This window comes from Cetorhinus maximus, unplaced genomic scaffold (genome assembly GCF_964194155.1).
Source record: "Cetorhinus maximus unplaced genomic scaffold, sCetMax3.hap1.1 HAP1_SCAFFOLD_1578, whole genome shotgun sequence".
Classification (NCBI taxonomy): Eukaryota; Metazoa; Chordata; class Chondrichthyes; order Lamniformes; family Cetorhinidae; genus Cetorhinus; species Cetorhinus maximus.
The window spans coordinates 15,096-29,913 of record NW_027597518.1 but is presented as its reverse complement, the minus strand read 5'-3'; the positions used below and the strand labels follow the sequence as shown (position 1 = coordinate 29,913).

Here is a 14,818-nt window from a genome sequence, read left to right as displayed (position 1 = left end):
GGTGCACCCACAGTGCTGTTAGGGAGGGAGTTCCAGGATTTTGTCCCCTGTGGTGTAGGTACACCCACAGTGCTGTTAGGGAGGGAGTTCCAGGATTTTGTCCCTGTGGTGTAGGTACACCCACAGCGCTGTTAGGGAGGGAGTTCCAGGATTTTGTCCATGTGGTGTAGGTACACCCACAGTGCTGTTAGGGAGGGAGTTCCAGGATTTTGACCAGTGACAGTGAAGGAACGGCCAATATATTTCCAAGTCAGGATGTTGAGTGAATTGGTGTGGAATTTCCAGGTGTAGGTGTTCACATCTATCTTCTGTTCTTGTCTTTATAGGTGGTAGTGATTGTGGGTTTGGAAGGTGCTGCCTAAGGAGCCTTGGTGAGTTGCTGCAGTGCAACTTGTAGATGGTACACACACTGCTGCTACTGTGAATGTGTGGCCAATAAAGCAGGCTGATTTTTCCAGGACAATGTCCAGCTTCTTGACTGTTGTGGGAGCTGAACTCATCCAGGCAAGTGGGGAGTATTCCATCACCCTCCTGACTTGTGCCTTGTAGATGGTGGACAGGCTTTGGGGAGTCAGGGAGTGAGTTACTCACCACAGGGTTCCTAGCATCTGACCTGCTCTTGTAGTCGCAGTATTTTTTTGGCTGATCCCAGTTCAGTTTCTGGTCAGTGGGAACTCCAAGGATGTTGATAATGGGGGGTGCCATTGAACATCAAGGGGCGATGGTTGGGTTCTCTCTTGTTGGAGATGGTCACTGTGTGTCACAAATGTCACTTGCCTTGTCAGCCCAAGCCTGGATACTGTTCAGGTCTTGCTGCATTTGGACATGGGCTGCTTCAGTATCTGAGGAGTCGCGAATGGTGCTGAACATTGTGCAACCATCAGCGAACATTCCCCACTTCTGACCTTACGATGGAAGGAAGGTCATTGATGGAGCAGCTGAAGGTGGTTGGGCCTAGGACACTGCCCTTAGGGACTCCTGCAGCTGAGATAACAGACCTCCAACCACCACAACCATCTTCCTTTGTGCTTGCTATGACTCCAACCAGCGGAGAGTTTTGCCCGTGATTCCTATTGACTCCAGTTTTGCTAGGGCTCCTTGATGCCACACTTGGTCAAATGCTGCCTTGATGTCAAGGGCGGTCACCCTCACCTCACCTCAGGAGTTCAGCTCCTATGCTTGAACCAAGGCTGTAACGAGGTCAGGAGCTGAGCGGCCCTGGCAGAACCCAAACTGGGCATCAGTGAGCAGGTTATTGCTAAGCAAGTGCCGCTTGATCGCCCCTTCCATTGCTTCACTGATAATCGAGGGTAGACCAATGGTGTGGTAATTGGCTAGGTTGGATTTACCCTGCTTTTGGTACACAGGGCAACTTTCCCACTCGGCCAGGTAGATGCCAGTGATTTTGATCGAATTCAGATTCCACCACCCACCAACTGTGGTGGGATTCGATCCCAGGGCCTCAGGTTTCCAATTCAGTGACATTCTCACTACGGCACCGTCACTCACTCCGAGTTCCTGCCCCCAAGCTTGGCCTGTGTGGTGCAGTGCATGCTCCTTGACAGCCGCAGTAAATGCAAACTCCAGGGATCCAACTAATGTCTGATGAGGGTTTCGAATTAACCCTCGGAACCAACTTTTACAGGGGCCATTTCCAAATGGCAGGGCAGAAACTGGGATCTCCCGTGTCCCTCTTGCACCCACTAAAGATGTTTTCTTTGTCCTCTTTATAATGTGTTTATTTTTCTGAATTGTATCATTGCAAAGATAAACACTGAACAAAGTGATATTTTTTCTCAAAAGTGTCAGTCCGTATCTTGTTCTCAAGTATTTTTTTTTTCATTTCAGACAGTGCTGACCTTCAATCTGCTATTAACACCTACTCTGGACCAGCTCTGGCCTTCATTCAGCTCTTTACACATTCTGCTATTTCGCTTTCAGACAGTGCTGACCTTCATTCTGCTATTAACACCTACTCTGGACCAGCTCTGTCCTTCATCAGCTCTTTACACATTCTGCTATTTCGCTTTCAGACAGTGCTGACCTTTATTCTGCTATTAACACCTACACTGGACCAGTGCTGACCTTCATTCAGCTCTTTACACATTCTGCTATTTCGCTTTCAGACAGGGCTGACCGTTATTCTGCTATTAACATCCACTCCGGACCAAAAGCTTTAGCCTTTCATGCTCTCATTACCGCTTTCTTTGCCCCGTGCTCGGTGCCAGCTTTAACATTCAATCTACCCTGGGCCTCTAACCTATCCCCGGCCTTCTCTTTTGCTCCACCTGCCACTCCCCCCTTTCTCTACGTGTTCTTATTTCCCTTCAGGGGGAGGAGCCGAAACTCTTCAGCCAGCCCGTCATCTGAGCCCTGAAAGGGTTGACCAGCCTTACCTGTCACGGTCACTTTGACACGCTCACTCTCCGAGGAGTTGTACAGTTTTCCCGACCTCTTGAGCTGGTAGAGGCAGAGGTAATACCCGTTGTCGGCGTAGGTGAGGTTGGCGATGGAGAAGGTCATCGAGAATCCTGCCGTTGGCACGGCCTGGTAGGCCACGGGGCTCTCCCCGTCGACCTTGAGCAGCAGGAAGATGGCCCCGCTGAAGATGGAGGAGGCGGTGCACCTGATGCTCACGTACTCGCCGATGGAATACTTGCCAGATGTGCGGAACAGCTGGATGTGCGGCTTGGTCGGCTGGTCTGAAGGCGAAAAACGAGACGGGGAGGGGGGTGGGGGAAGGAGATTGGATGAAACAAGGAGGCGGCGAAAATCAGGTCACCGTGGGAATGAGACGCCAGAGAACGAGGTTGTTCAGGCCCTCCCTATCTTTCAACGGGCCGAGGCGTGTGGCTGAGGTGTGACCACTTTCGCTGCAGCTGTGCAGGTTCTCTGTTTCCTTCCACATTTCCCAATTGAATTGGGAACGGGGAGAAGGCAGCACTGCAGCGTTGTCGTCGGACCCACAATCCGGAGGCCCGGGTTAATACCCTGGGGTCATGGGTGCAAACAACTGGCGCAATGTCCAACTGGGGGCTGCCTCTGCCTCGACCCCCGTGGTCCCCCCACCCACCGTCTCACCACCCCCACCGCCCCCCACCACCCGCCGTCTTACACATCGTTTTTGTTCAATTTTTGTTTCACGACAGGAGTACAAATAGGGGATCGCTGGGGCACTGGGTTGAGTGGGAGGAGAGCGGTGAGCCCGAACAGGTCGGTTTCCAGTGGCCTTGCTCACTCTCCTTAACGGTACTGGATAAAGGAGGAGGAGAAGGGCTTCAACTGCCTGGAGAGAGGCTTGCGGGGTTGGGGGGGGGTGGGAGAGGCGTGGAGGTGAGGGGAAGCCAGTCATAAAATGTAAAGGGAAGACCTGAGGTCCATTTTGGTTTTGATTCCCAGCAGGAAACGCCTGCTATGAATTTCGCCAGCTTTTCATTTAACCCAAAAGCAATGCAACCGAAATTCAGGGAAGATGCATAATAGGCATAATTGCTCATTGACACAATCGACCATGTGTAAACTAACATCAATTCACATTCTCCGACTTCTGTGCACCAGGACTGCTATTCCGCTGCACTGAATGTTAGGGAAGTGAATGTCAGGTATAATTGGAGGCTTTAACATACATTTCACATTACCACAATTCTTCCCTCTCCCAGGTAAATGCAAAACAGTAGCCAGGTAAAGAGGGCAGTATTTAATGATTTTTTTTTCATTCGTTCATAGGATGTGGGCGCTGCTCGATAGACCAGTATTTATTGCCTATCCCTAATTGCACCTTGAGAAGGTGTTCGCCAGCTGACTTCTTAAACCGCTGCAGTCCATGTGGTGTAGGTAGACCCACAGTTAGGGGTGGGAGGGAGTTCCAGCGACAGTGAAGGAACGGCCGATATATTTCCAGGTCAGGACGGTGAGTGGCTCGGAGGGGGAACTTCCAGGTGGTGGTGTTCCCGTTTCTTTGCTGCCCTCGTCCTTCTAGGTAGTAGCGGCCGTGGGTTTGGAAGGTGCTGTCGAAGGAGCCTTGGCGAGTTGCTGCAGTGCATCTTGTAGATGGTACACACACTGCTGCTACTGTGCGTCAGTGATGGAGGGAGTGAATGTTTGAGGATGGGGTGCCGATCAAGCGGGGCTGCTTTGTCCTGGACGGTGTCGAGCTTCTCGAGTGTTGTGGGAGCTGCACTCATCCAGGCAAGTGGGGAGTATCCATCACACTCCTGACTTGTGCCTTGTAGATGGTGGACAGGCTTTGGGGAGTCAGGAGGTGAGTTACTCACTGCAGAATTCCAAGCCTCTGACCTGTTCTTGTATCCACAGTATTTATATGGCTGGTCCAGCTCTGGTTCTGGTCAATGGTAACCCCCAGGATGTTGATATGTGTTTGTTTGTGTGTCTGTCAATGTGTCTGTGTGTGTGTCTGTGTGTGAGAATGTGCGTGTGTGTGTGTGTATATATATGTGTGCCTGTGCATGTGTGTTTCTGTGAGTCTGTGTAATTGTGCTTTTGTGTGTGTTAGTGAAAGTGTGTGAGTGTGAGTTTGTGTGTGAGATTGTGTGTGTGTGTGAGATTGTGTGCATATGTGCATGTGTGTGTGTGTGTGAGCGCCTTTGTCTCTGTGTGTGTGTTTTTGTGTGTGAGAGAGAGAGAGAAAGTGTGCATATTTACATGTGTGCGTGTCTGTACATCTGCATGTGTGTGTGTGTCCGTGTGTGCATATGTGTGTCTGTGTGTTTATGTGTGTCTGCGTTTCTGTGATTGTGTGCCTGTGAGTAAGTGTGTGTCTATGTATGTATGTGCGTGTGTGTCTGAGTGTGTGTGTGTCTATGTATGTGTGTGTGTGTGTGTGTGTGTGTGTGTCTATGTATGTGCGTGCCTGTGTGTGTGTGTGTCTGAGTGAGTGTGTGCCTATGTATGTATGTGCATGTGTCTGAGTGAGTGCATGCCTATGTATGTATGTGTGTGTCTGTATGTGTCTGAGTGTGTCTATGTATGTGTGTATCTGCGTGTCTGTGTGACCATGTGTGCCCGAGTGTGTGTGTGTCTACGTATGTGTGTGTGTGTGTGTGTGTGCCTGAGTGAGTGTGTGTCTGTGTGTGTGTGTGTGTGTGCCTGTGAGTGAGTGTGTGTCTATGTATGTGTGTGCGCCTGAGTGAGTGTGTGTCTATGTATATGTGCATGTGTGTGTCTGAGTGTGTGTGTGTGTGTGTGTGTGCCTGAATGTGTGTCTATGTATATGTGTGTGTGTGTGTCAGAGTGTGTGTGTGTGTCTGAGTGAGTGTGTGTCTATGTATATGTGTGTGTGTGTGTGTGTCTGAGTGTGTGTGTGTGTGTGCCTGAGTGTCTATGCACGTGTGTATGTGTATGTGTGTGTGTGCCTGAGTGTGTGTCTATGTATGTGTGTGCGTGTGTGCCTGAGTGTGTGTCTATGTATGTGTGTGTGTGTGCCTGAGTGAGTGTGTGTCTATGTATGTGTGTGCGTGTGTGCCTGAGTGTGTGTCTATGTGTGTGTGTGTGCGTGTCTGTGTGTGTCTATGTATGTGTGTGCGTGTGTGCCTGAGTGAGTGTGTGTGTGTGTGTGTGTGTATGTGCCTGAGTGTGTGTGTGTGTGTGTATGTGTGCCTGAGTGAGTGTGTGTCTATGTGTGTGTGTGTGTGTGCCTGAGTGAGTGTGTGTGTGTGTGTGTGTGTGTGCCTGAGTGAGTGTGTGTGTGTGTGTGTGTGTGTGTGTGCCTGAGTGAGTGTGTGTCTATGTGTCTGTGTGTGTGTGTGTGTGCCTGAGTGAGTGTGTGTCTATGTGTGTGTGTGTCTGTGTGTGTGTGTGTCTATGTGTGTGTGTGTGTGTGCCTGAGTGAGTGTGTGTCTATGTGTGTGTGTGTGTGTGTGTGTGTGTGTGTGTGCCTGAGTGAGTGTGTGTCTATGTGTCTGTGTGTGTGCCTGAGTGAGTGTGTGTGTGTGTGTGTGTGTGTGTGTCTGTGTGTGTGTGTGTCTATGTGTGCGTGTGTGTGTGCCTGAGTGAGTGTGTGTCTATGTGTGTGTGTGTGTGTGTGTGTGTGTGTGTGCCTGAGTGAGTGTGTGTCTATGTGTGTGTGTGTGTGTGTGTGTGTGCCTGAGTGAGTGTGTGTCTATGTGTGTGTGTGTGTCTATGTGTGTGTGTGTGTGTGTCTGTGTGTGTGTGTGTGTGTCTGTGTGTGTGTGTGTGTGTGCCTGAGTGAGTGTGTGTCTATGTGTGTGTGTGTGTGTGTGTGCCTGAGTGAGTGTGTGTCTATGTGTGTGTGTGTGTGTGTGTGTCTGTGTGTGTGTGTGTCTATGTGTGTGTGTGTGTGTGCCTGAGTGAGTGTGTGTCTATGTGTGTGTGTGTGTGTGTGTGTGTGTGTGCCTGAGTGAGTGTGTGTCTATGTGTCTGTGTGTGTGCCTGAGTGAGTGTGTGTGTGTGAGTGTGTGCCTGAGTGAGCGTGTGTCTATGTGTGTGTGTCTGTGTGCCTGAGTGAGTGTGTGTCTATGTGTGTGTGTGTGTGTGTCTGTGTGTGTGTGTGTGTGTGTCTATGTGTGTGTGTGTGTGTGTGTGTGTGCCTGAGTGAGTTTGTGTCTATGTGTGTGTGTGTGTGTGTGTGTGCCTGAGTGAGTGTGTGTCTATGTGTGTGTGTGTCTGTGTGTGTGTGTGTGTCTATGTGTGTGTGTGTGTGTCTATGTGTGTGTGTGTGTGTGTCTGTGTGTGTGTGTGTGTGTGTGTGTGCGCCTGAGTGAGTGTGTGTCTATGTGTGTGTGTGTGTGTGTCTGTGTGTGTGTGTGTGTGTGTGCCTGAGTGAGTGTGTGTCTATGTGTGTGTGTGTGTGTGTGTGCCTGAGTGAGTGTGTGTCTATGTGTGTGTGTGTGTGTGCCTGAGTGAGTGTGTGTCTATGTATGTGTGTGCGTGTGTGCCTGTGTGTGTGTCTATGTATGTGTGTGTGCGTGTCTGTGTGTCTATGTATGTGTGTGCGTGTGTGCCTGAGTGAGTGTGTGTGTGTGTGTGTGTGTGTGCCTGAGTGAGTGTGTGTGTGTGTGTGTGTGTGTGCCTGAGTGAGTGTGTGTCGATGTATGTGTGTGTGTGCCTGAGTGAGTGTGTGTCTATGTGTGTGTGTGTGTGCCTGCGTGAGTGTGTGTCTATGTGTGTGTGTGTGTGTGTCTGTGTGTGTGTGTGTCTATGTGTGTGTGTGTGTGTGTGCGCCTGAGTGAGTGTGTGTCTATGTGTGTGTGTGTGTGTGTGTGTGTGCCTGAGTGAGTGTGTGTCTATGTGTGTGTGTGCCTGAGTGAGTGTGTGTCTATGTGTGTGTGTGTGTGTGTGTGCCTGAGTGAGTGTGTGTCTATGTGTGTGTGTGTGTGTGTGTGTGTGTGTGCCTGAGTGAGTGTGTGTCTATGTGTGTGTGTGCCTGAGTGAGTGTGTGTCTATGTGTGTGTGTGTGTGTGTGTGCCTGAGTGAGTGTGTGTCTATGTGTGTGTGTGTGTGTGTCTGTGTGTGTGTGTGTCTATGTGTGTGTGTGTGTGTGTGTGCCTGAGTGAGTGTGTGTCTATGTGTGTGTGTGTGTGTGTGTCTGTGTGTGTGTGTGTCTATGTGTGTGTGTGTGTGTGTGTGTGTGTGCCTGAGTGAGTGTGTGTCTATGTGTGTGTGTGTGTGTGTGTGTCTGTGTGTGTGTGTGTCTATGTGTGTGTGTGTGTGTGTGTGTGTGTCTGAGTGAGTGTGTGTCTATGTGTGTGTGTGTGTGTGTCTGTGTGTGTGTGTGTGTGTCTATGTGTGTGTGTGTGTGTGTGTGTGTGTGCCTGAGTGAGTGTGTGTCTATGTGTGTGTGTGTGCGTGTGTGTGTGCGCGTACGTTTCTGTGAGAGGCATTCACAAGTGCCGCCACTTCCCGAATCTAACCCAACCGGCGTCATTCCAAATCGGTCGCTGTCACCCGTGGTCCACCCCAACCTAAACCTGGTCCCCTCGAGCTGACCGGAGCAGGGATTCAGGCGCTGCTGTCAATGGCGGGCGCCCCGTCTCCGCGCCACGGCCCAGGCCCAGGCGGCAATCCCAGCCCCGGGGCGCCTCCCGTCTCGACCCCCGACGTGGCCACTTACCGATCACCGTGACCCTGGCCCTGTCGCTCAGGGTGGAATTGTAGCGCTGACCCCGCCTCTCCAGCTGGTACATGCACGTGTAAAAGCCGCTCTGGCTCAGGTTGACGTTCCGGACCACGAAGGTGACGTTCGAGTACTCGGCTTCCGCCTCCAGGGAGCTGGTGTAGGAGGCCTCACCGACCTTCTGCAGGTAGAAGGAGGCCCCGAGGTGGTAACTGGGCGAGGCACATTGGATTCGGAGGGACTCCCCTTGTGCGAATATACTGGAGGTCCTTAACACGGCGATTTCTGGGCTTTGAAGCTGCTCTGGGTCAAAAGAAAACATCGTGAATAAAACATTTGCCCCCAAAGCCCTCAGGTCACAGGGGTCGACAAATGTGGAAGATCCTGAGGGGACCTGACAGGGCAGATGCTGAGAGGAGGTTTCTCCCCCTCATGGGAGAGGAGGCACTCGGTAAACACAAAGGGTCGCCCATTTAGGGCGGAGATTGTTTTCTCGATCTTTCACGGGACGCGGGCTTCGCTGGCCGGGCCCAGCATTTCTATTGCCCGTCCCTGGTTGCCCCTTGAGAAGGTGGTGGGTGAGCTGCCTTCTTGAACCAGTCTGTGTGGTGTAGGTCCACCCACAGTGCTGTTAGGGAGGGAGTTCCAGGATTTTGTCCCCTGTGGTGTAGGTACACCCACAGTGCTGTTAGGGAGGGAGTTCCAGGATTTTGTCCCCTGTGGTGTAGGTACACCCACAGTGCTGATAGGGAGGGAGATCCAGGATTTTGTCCGTGTGGTGTAGGTACACCCACAGCGCTGTTAGGGAGGGAGTTCCAGGATTTTGACCCATCGACAGTGAAGGAACGGCCGATATATTTCCAAGTCAGGATGGTGAGTGGCTCGGAGGGGAACTTCCAGGTGGTGGTGTTCCTCATGTACTGAACCATGTGAAAAGGGATCACTGACATTGAACCGAAGTGTTGTCAAGCAACAGATACAGAAAATGCTGGAGAAACTCAGCAGGTCTGGCAGCATATGTGGAGAGAGAAACAGAGTTAACATTTTCAGTCAGCATGACTCATCTTCAGAGCTAAGTAGAAGTAGAAATGTGATGGGTTTTACACTATTTAAGAGGAGATACTGCAAAATAGAATTCGGGGATAGGTGGGGGCTAAGGAGAGAGTGACAATGATGCCATATTTGCAATAGGGAGTGTTAAAGGCTAAAGGAGATGCTGATAGTGGAATAAAGGTAAGATCGCAGAATGTGTCAAGAGCAGATTAACACATTACATTAACACTATTAAGACATTCTGCCTCCTTACCTTTATGCCACTCATTGCAACAAACTAATGTCAATAACTCTGCAATTTTCTGATTGGAATGATAAGCCAGGCTGTATATATCTCAAGGTATCCAGTAATAAATGGCACTGACCCATGTCCTTGGTCCTCTGACCGATTTTAGTCCAATTAGATAGGGTCTTCACTCAGGTCTGCATCTGCCCTCCAGCAGATTTGTGGGAGTGCTGAGTTGTTTGGTATAATTGTACTGGAACCGTTGGGTCTCTCAGGATGACAGCACATCTGTGTCCATGCCGCACCCTCAATTGGGGAAGAAGGCCAGTCTCATTCTTGCTTGGTCTTCGTGACTTATACATGACTCCAGATCCACATGAAGATGGTTGAATTTAACTGCCCCTCAGAAATGGCCCTGGAAACCACCCAGTTAACCTTTTTCAGGTCACATAAGGGATGGGTGATAAATGGTGGCATTGCCAGTAATGCCCACACCCTGAGAACGAATGAAACAAAAGGCACCAGCCTCCCTCCTATATCTGATGTAAGTGGCCAATATTCGTGTGTGGACTTGAACAGTGAATTTTAACACATGATCCAAACTCAATAGCGTTAGCATAACCTGTTAACCTGCTGTTGCCACATTCTGCTTTCTCGCCTTCACGCCGCTATCCGCACCTTCTTTAGTCTTTAACGCCCTCTTTCTATTGCGCCCATGACATCTTTATCGATCTATCATGAGCGCCCACCTATCCCTGACCTTCTATCTCTCTCCACTTGCCACAGAGCGTGAAATCCATCACATTTCTACTTCTCTCTGGCTACGAAGGAGATTCACACCGACTCAAAACGTTAACTCCGTCTCTCCCGCCAGCGGAGATTTTTTTAAAAATTATTTCCCAGCCTTTTCCGTTTTTAGTTCAGGTTTTCCCAGCGTCCGCAGGATCCGGGCCCCCACTTCCTTGGCCTTGTCGGCACTTCCCATTCAACAGAAGGACATCGTCCGGCCAAATCCTTACCTGAACAGATCACGCCCGCGTCATTATTCTGGCGACAGGTCCGGGGCATGATGACCTGCGACGGGCAGGACCACAGGAACTTCTCCGTCCCATTGCAGCGGACGTTCTCCAGCAGGGTCGGCCCTGCCCCTTCTCCGAAGTGGCCGCCGGGAGTGGCCGATTGGCCAAACCCGCAGCCCACCTGGTGGCACACCACCTGGGCGTCGACAATGTCCCACCCGAAATCGCAGATGGTTCCCCAGGTGCCATTGTAGAAAGCTTCGACTCTACCGGAGCAGGAGGTGGGTCCATCCACAAGCCGAAGTTTAGCATTTTCTGTTGAGTGGGGAAAACAAACACTGCAACATTGACGATCCAAACACACACGAAAAAAAGAGTCATCGGAGGGTCTATACCATTCGGCATGTTCCATAGCCCATTGCAGACAACTCCAAGGATGGGAAATGAATTATATTTCTTTAAAAAGCATTTATTCGGTTCAACGGATTAGCTCGCTGTTTATGTGGCACCTGTACCTGCGAATTGGGAGCACTAGTGGGCCAGGCAAACAACGCTAGACGAACTAAGTGACAGCCATTCACTGACTCATTCCTCGGGCGTCGCCTTGACCAATCAGGATCAAGCTGCCTGGTTTAAATTTCAAGCAACACTCGACAGTTAACTGTCAGTCACCAACACTGGGGCGCCCTCCACGGCAACGCCTCTCTACCAATCAGAGCCCACGTGCCAACCAATCGGCACACTCTTCACATGCGGTACGAATTGTTGTTTCCCCCCCCCCCTCCCCCCACCCCCGCACTTGTAATGCGAAGTGTCCTGATGAGTGCAAAGGTGCAAAGATTCGACGTGTCTCTCTTTTCACCTGAAAGCCGGCCTTACCTACGACCGCGATCTCCACCGATGCGCTGTCCTCGGACGCAAAGACCAGCTCCGCCACCTCCAACTGGTAGTTGCACCAGTAGGTCCCCTCGTGGCTCTTGTTAATGTGCTCGAGATCGAACTTCACGTTGCCCTGACTGGAGGAGATCACGCCCGTTAAGACTGGCGTCTCTTCGCCCATTTTGTATAGGGCCATTTGCGCACCCTTGTACAGGGAAGACGCCCCACACACAAACTTGATGGTGTCTTCCTTGAAGAATAGACCATTTCCAGATACTGTCAACGTCGGCGGAGGTGGCTGAGCTGTGGCGACAGAAAACAAGACTTGGTTTCTTCTAAAAGACTTGCTTTTGACCACTGAAGGCCTTCCTTGCCACACTGGCGGACAGTCCTCCATTTGCCAATCGGACATTCTGCGCGTTCTGCGTGAACGAACTCGACTGGTCAGACCACATTTGGAATATTGTGAGCAATTCTGGGCCCCCGTCTCTCAGGGAAGGATGTGCTGGCCCTGGAGAGGGTCCCAGAGGAGGTTCACGAGAACGATCCCAGGAATGAAAGGCTTAACCTATGAGGAACGTTTGAGGACTCTGGGTCTATACTCGATTGAGTTTAGAAGGATGAGGGGGGATCTGATTGAAACTTACAGAATACTGAAAGGCCTGGATAGAGTGGACGTGGGGAAGATGCTTCCATGAGTAGGAGAGACTAGGATCCGAGGGCACAGCCTCAGAGTAAAGGGAAGACCTTTTAGAACAGAGATGAGGAGAAACTTCTTTAGCCAGAGAGTGGTGAATCTATGGAATTCATGGCCCCAGAAGGCTGTGGAGGCCAGGTCATTGAGTGTATTTAAGAGCGAGATAGATAGGTTCTTGATTGGTAAGGGGATCAAAGGTTACGGGGAGAAGGTGGGAGAATGGGGTTGAGAAACTTATCAGCCATGATTGAATGGCGGAGCAGACTCAATGGGCCGAATGGCCTAATTTCTGCTCCTATGTCTTATGGTCTCTTATGGTGCCAAGCAACTGAACCCAGGCCGATGGTGGCCTTCTGCTCCACTCACTAGTCATGCAACCAATTGAGTTAAGTGATGTAGGAGGCAGGTAAGCTTTGGGGAAGAGTCAGGAGGTGAGTTACTCGCTGCACAATTCCCAGCCTCTGACCTGCTCTTGTAGACACAGGGACAGAGGGACACAGGGACAGGGGTGGGCCATTCAGCCCATCGAGCCTTCTCCGCCATTGAATTGGCTCCTGGCAGGTCATCGACCTCTCCGCCACTTTCCCGCGATACCTCCATATCCCTTGACGTCACTGGTCTCCAGAAACCCATCGACTTCTCTCTCGAAACTCACTGACTGAGTTTCCACAGCCCTCTGGGGTAGAGAATTCCAAAGAATCACCCTGTGCTAGCTGCCAGCATCATCCAATGCAGAGGGACGTTACTGCAAGGTGTCCAAGAGGTCTTAGATGGGAAAATTGCGCCATTTCCCGGCCGTGCAAGTGACAAAATGGCGCCTCAGTTTTCTAGCCCCAAACCCCCGTGCCGATCTCCATCAAAACTTGGACAACATTCAGGCTTGGGCTGACCAGTGGCAAGTAACCTTCAGGCCGCCCAAGTGCCAGGCAATGGCCATCTCCAACAAGAGCGAATCTAACCATCTCCCCTTGGCATTCAATACCATTACCATCGCTGAGTTACCAACTATCAACATCCTGGGGGTGAGGGTGGTTACCATTGACCAGAAACTGAGCTGAACCCCACCCCCACATAAATCCTGCACAATGGAGGTACACCAGATTAATCACTGGGGTGTTGGGATTTCTTATGAGGAGAGACTGGGGGGGGACAGGGTCTGTATTCCCTGGAGTTACGAAGGATGAGGGGTAGCCTCACTCAAACCTAGGAAAATCTTACAGGGCGTGACAGGGTGGATGAAGGTTGGATGCACAATTTGGCTGGTGAGCCTAGAACTGGGGGGGACCGAATGTCAGGGTAATGGGCTGGGGTGAGGAAGGATTTCTTCACTCAGATGGGGTGGGGGGTGAATCTTTGGGATTCCCAGCCAAGAGGGTTGTGGAAGCTCAATCATTGGCCACGATCAAGAGTGAACATCTGGAGACTAATGACATCGATGCTTATGAAGATAGTGTGGGAAAGTGGCGGAGAGGTAGATGATCAGCCATGAGATAATCCAATGATGGACATAAGACCTAGGAGCAGAAATTAGGCCAATCGGCCCATCGAGTCTGCTCCGCCATTCAATCATGGCTGATAGGTTTCTCAACCCCATTCTCCCGCCTTCTCCCCGTAACTTTGATCCCCTTACCAATCAAGAACCTATCTATCTCGGTCTTAAATACACTCAATGACCTGGCCTCCACAGCCTTCTGTGGCAATGAATTCCATAGATTCACCCACACTCTAGCGAAAGAAGTTTCTCCTCATCTCTGTTCTAAAAGGTCTTCCCTTTACTCTGAGGCTGTGTCCTCGGGTCCTGGTCTCTCCTGCTAATGGAAACATCTTCCCCACGTCCACTCTATCCAGGCCTTTCAGTATTCTGTAATTTTCAATCAGATCCCCCCTCATCCTTCTAAACTCCATCGAGTATAGACCCAGAGTCCTCAAACATTCCTCACATGTTAAGCCTTTCATTCCTGGGATCATTCTCGTGAATCTCCTCTGGACCCTCTCCAGGGCCAGCACATCGCAGGAACAGGCTCGATGGGCTGAATAGCCCACTCCTGTTCCTGCATCCCTATGTCCCTGTGCCTACAAGAGCAGGTCAGAGGCTGGGAATTCTGCGGCGAGTAACTCCTCTCCTGACTCCCCAAAGCCTGCCTACCCTCCACATCACTTAACTCAACTAGTCACATGACTAGTGTGATGACCATTAGGCCGCCAACTGCCTGGGTTCAATTGCTTGGAACGGTCTAGGTAGTTCATGTAGGGTTGACTCCTTAGCTTCTCCCATGCTTAAATTGGGTTGGGGGGGTGGTGGAGGGAGGTGGGGGTTGAGGATCAGTCTGTATAACCCATGTCCCTTGCACATTAGCCTGAGGCCCCTGTATCACGGGTCCACTGATATTATCACTATGCCGCCATCTCAGGCCGATAAATGGCAGATGGAATTTAACCCTGAAAAGTGTGAGGTGATACACTTTGGAAGGAGTAATTTGACAAGGAAGTATTCAATGAACGGCATGACACTAGGAAGTTCTGAGGAACAAAGGGACCTTGACATGTGTGTCCATAGATCTCTGAAGGCAGAGGGATATGTTAGTGGGGTGGTGAAAAAAGAATATGCAGCACTTGCCTTTATCAATCGAGGCATAGATTACAAAAGTAGGGAGGTCATGTTGGAGTTGTATAGAACCTCGGTGAGGCCACAGCTGGAGTACCGGGTGCAGTTCTGGTCGCCACATTATAGGAAGGATGTGATTACACTGGAGGGGGTGCAGAGGAGATTCACCAGGATGTTGCCTGGGATGAAACATTTAAGTTATGAAGAGAGGTTGGATAGACTTGGGTTGTTTCCGTTGGAGCAGAGA

General features: G+C 50.7%; 1 protein-coding gene across 1 annotated transcript in view; it reads right to left on the bottom strand.

Annotated features, from left to right (window-relative positions):
• The window catches only part of LOC144676413 (scavenger receptor cysteine-rich domain-containing protein DMBT1-like), a gene marked incomplete at its 5' end in the record, with an annotated part of 50,491 nt that overhangs the window by 28,408 nt on the left and 7,265 nt on the right, over positions 1–14,818 (bottom strand). The window contains 4 exons of the mRNA XM_078536833.1: positions 2,397–2,702; positions 8,090–8,395; positions 10,391–10,705; positions 11,270–11,572. Of these exons, the coding sequence (XP_078392959.1) occupies positions 2,397–2,702; positions 8,090–8,395; positions 10,391–10,705; positions 11,270–11,572 (1,230 nt within the window). The remainder of the gene's footprint in view (positions 1–2,396; positions 2,703–8,089; positions 8,396–10,390; positions 10,706–11,269; positions 11,573–14,818) is intronic.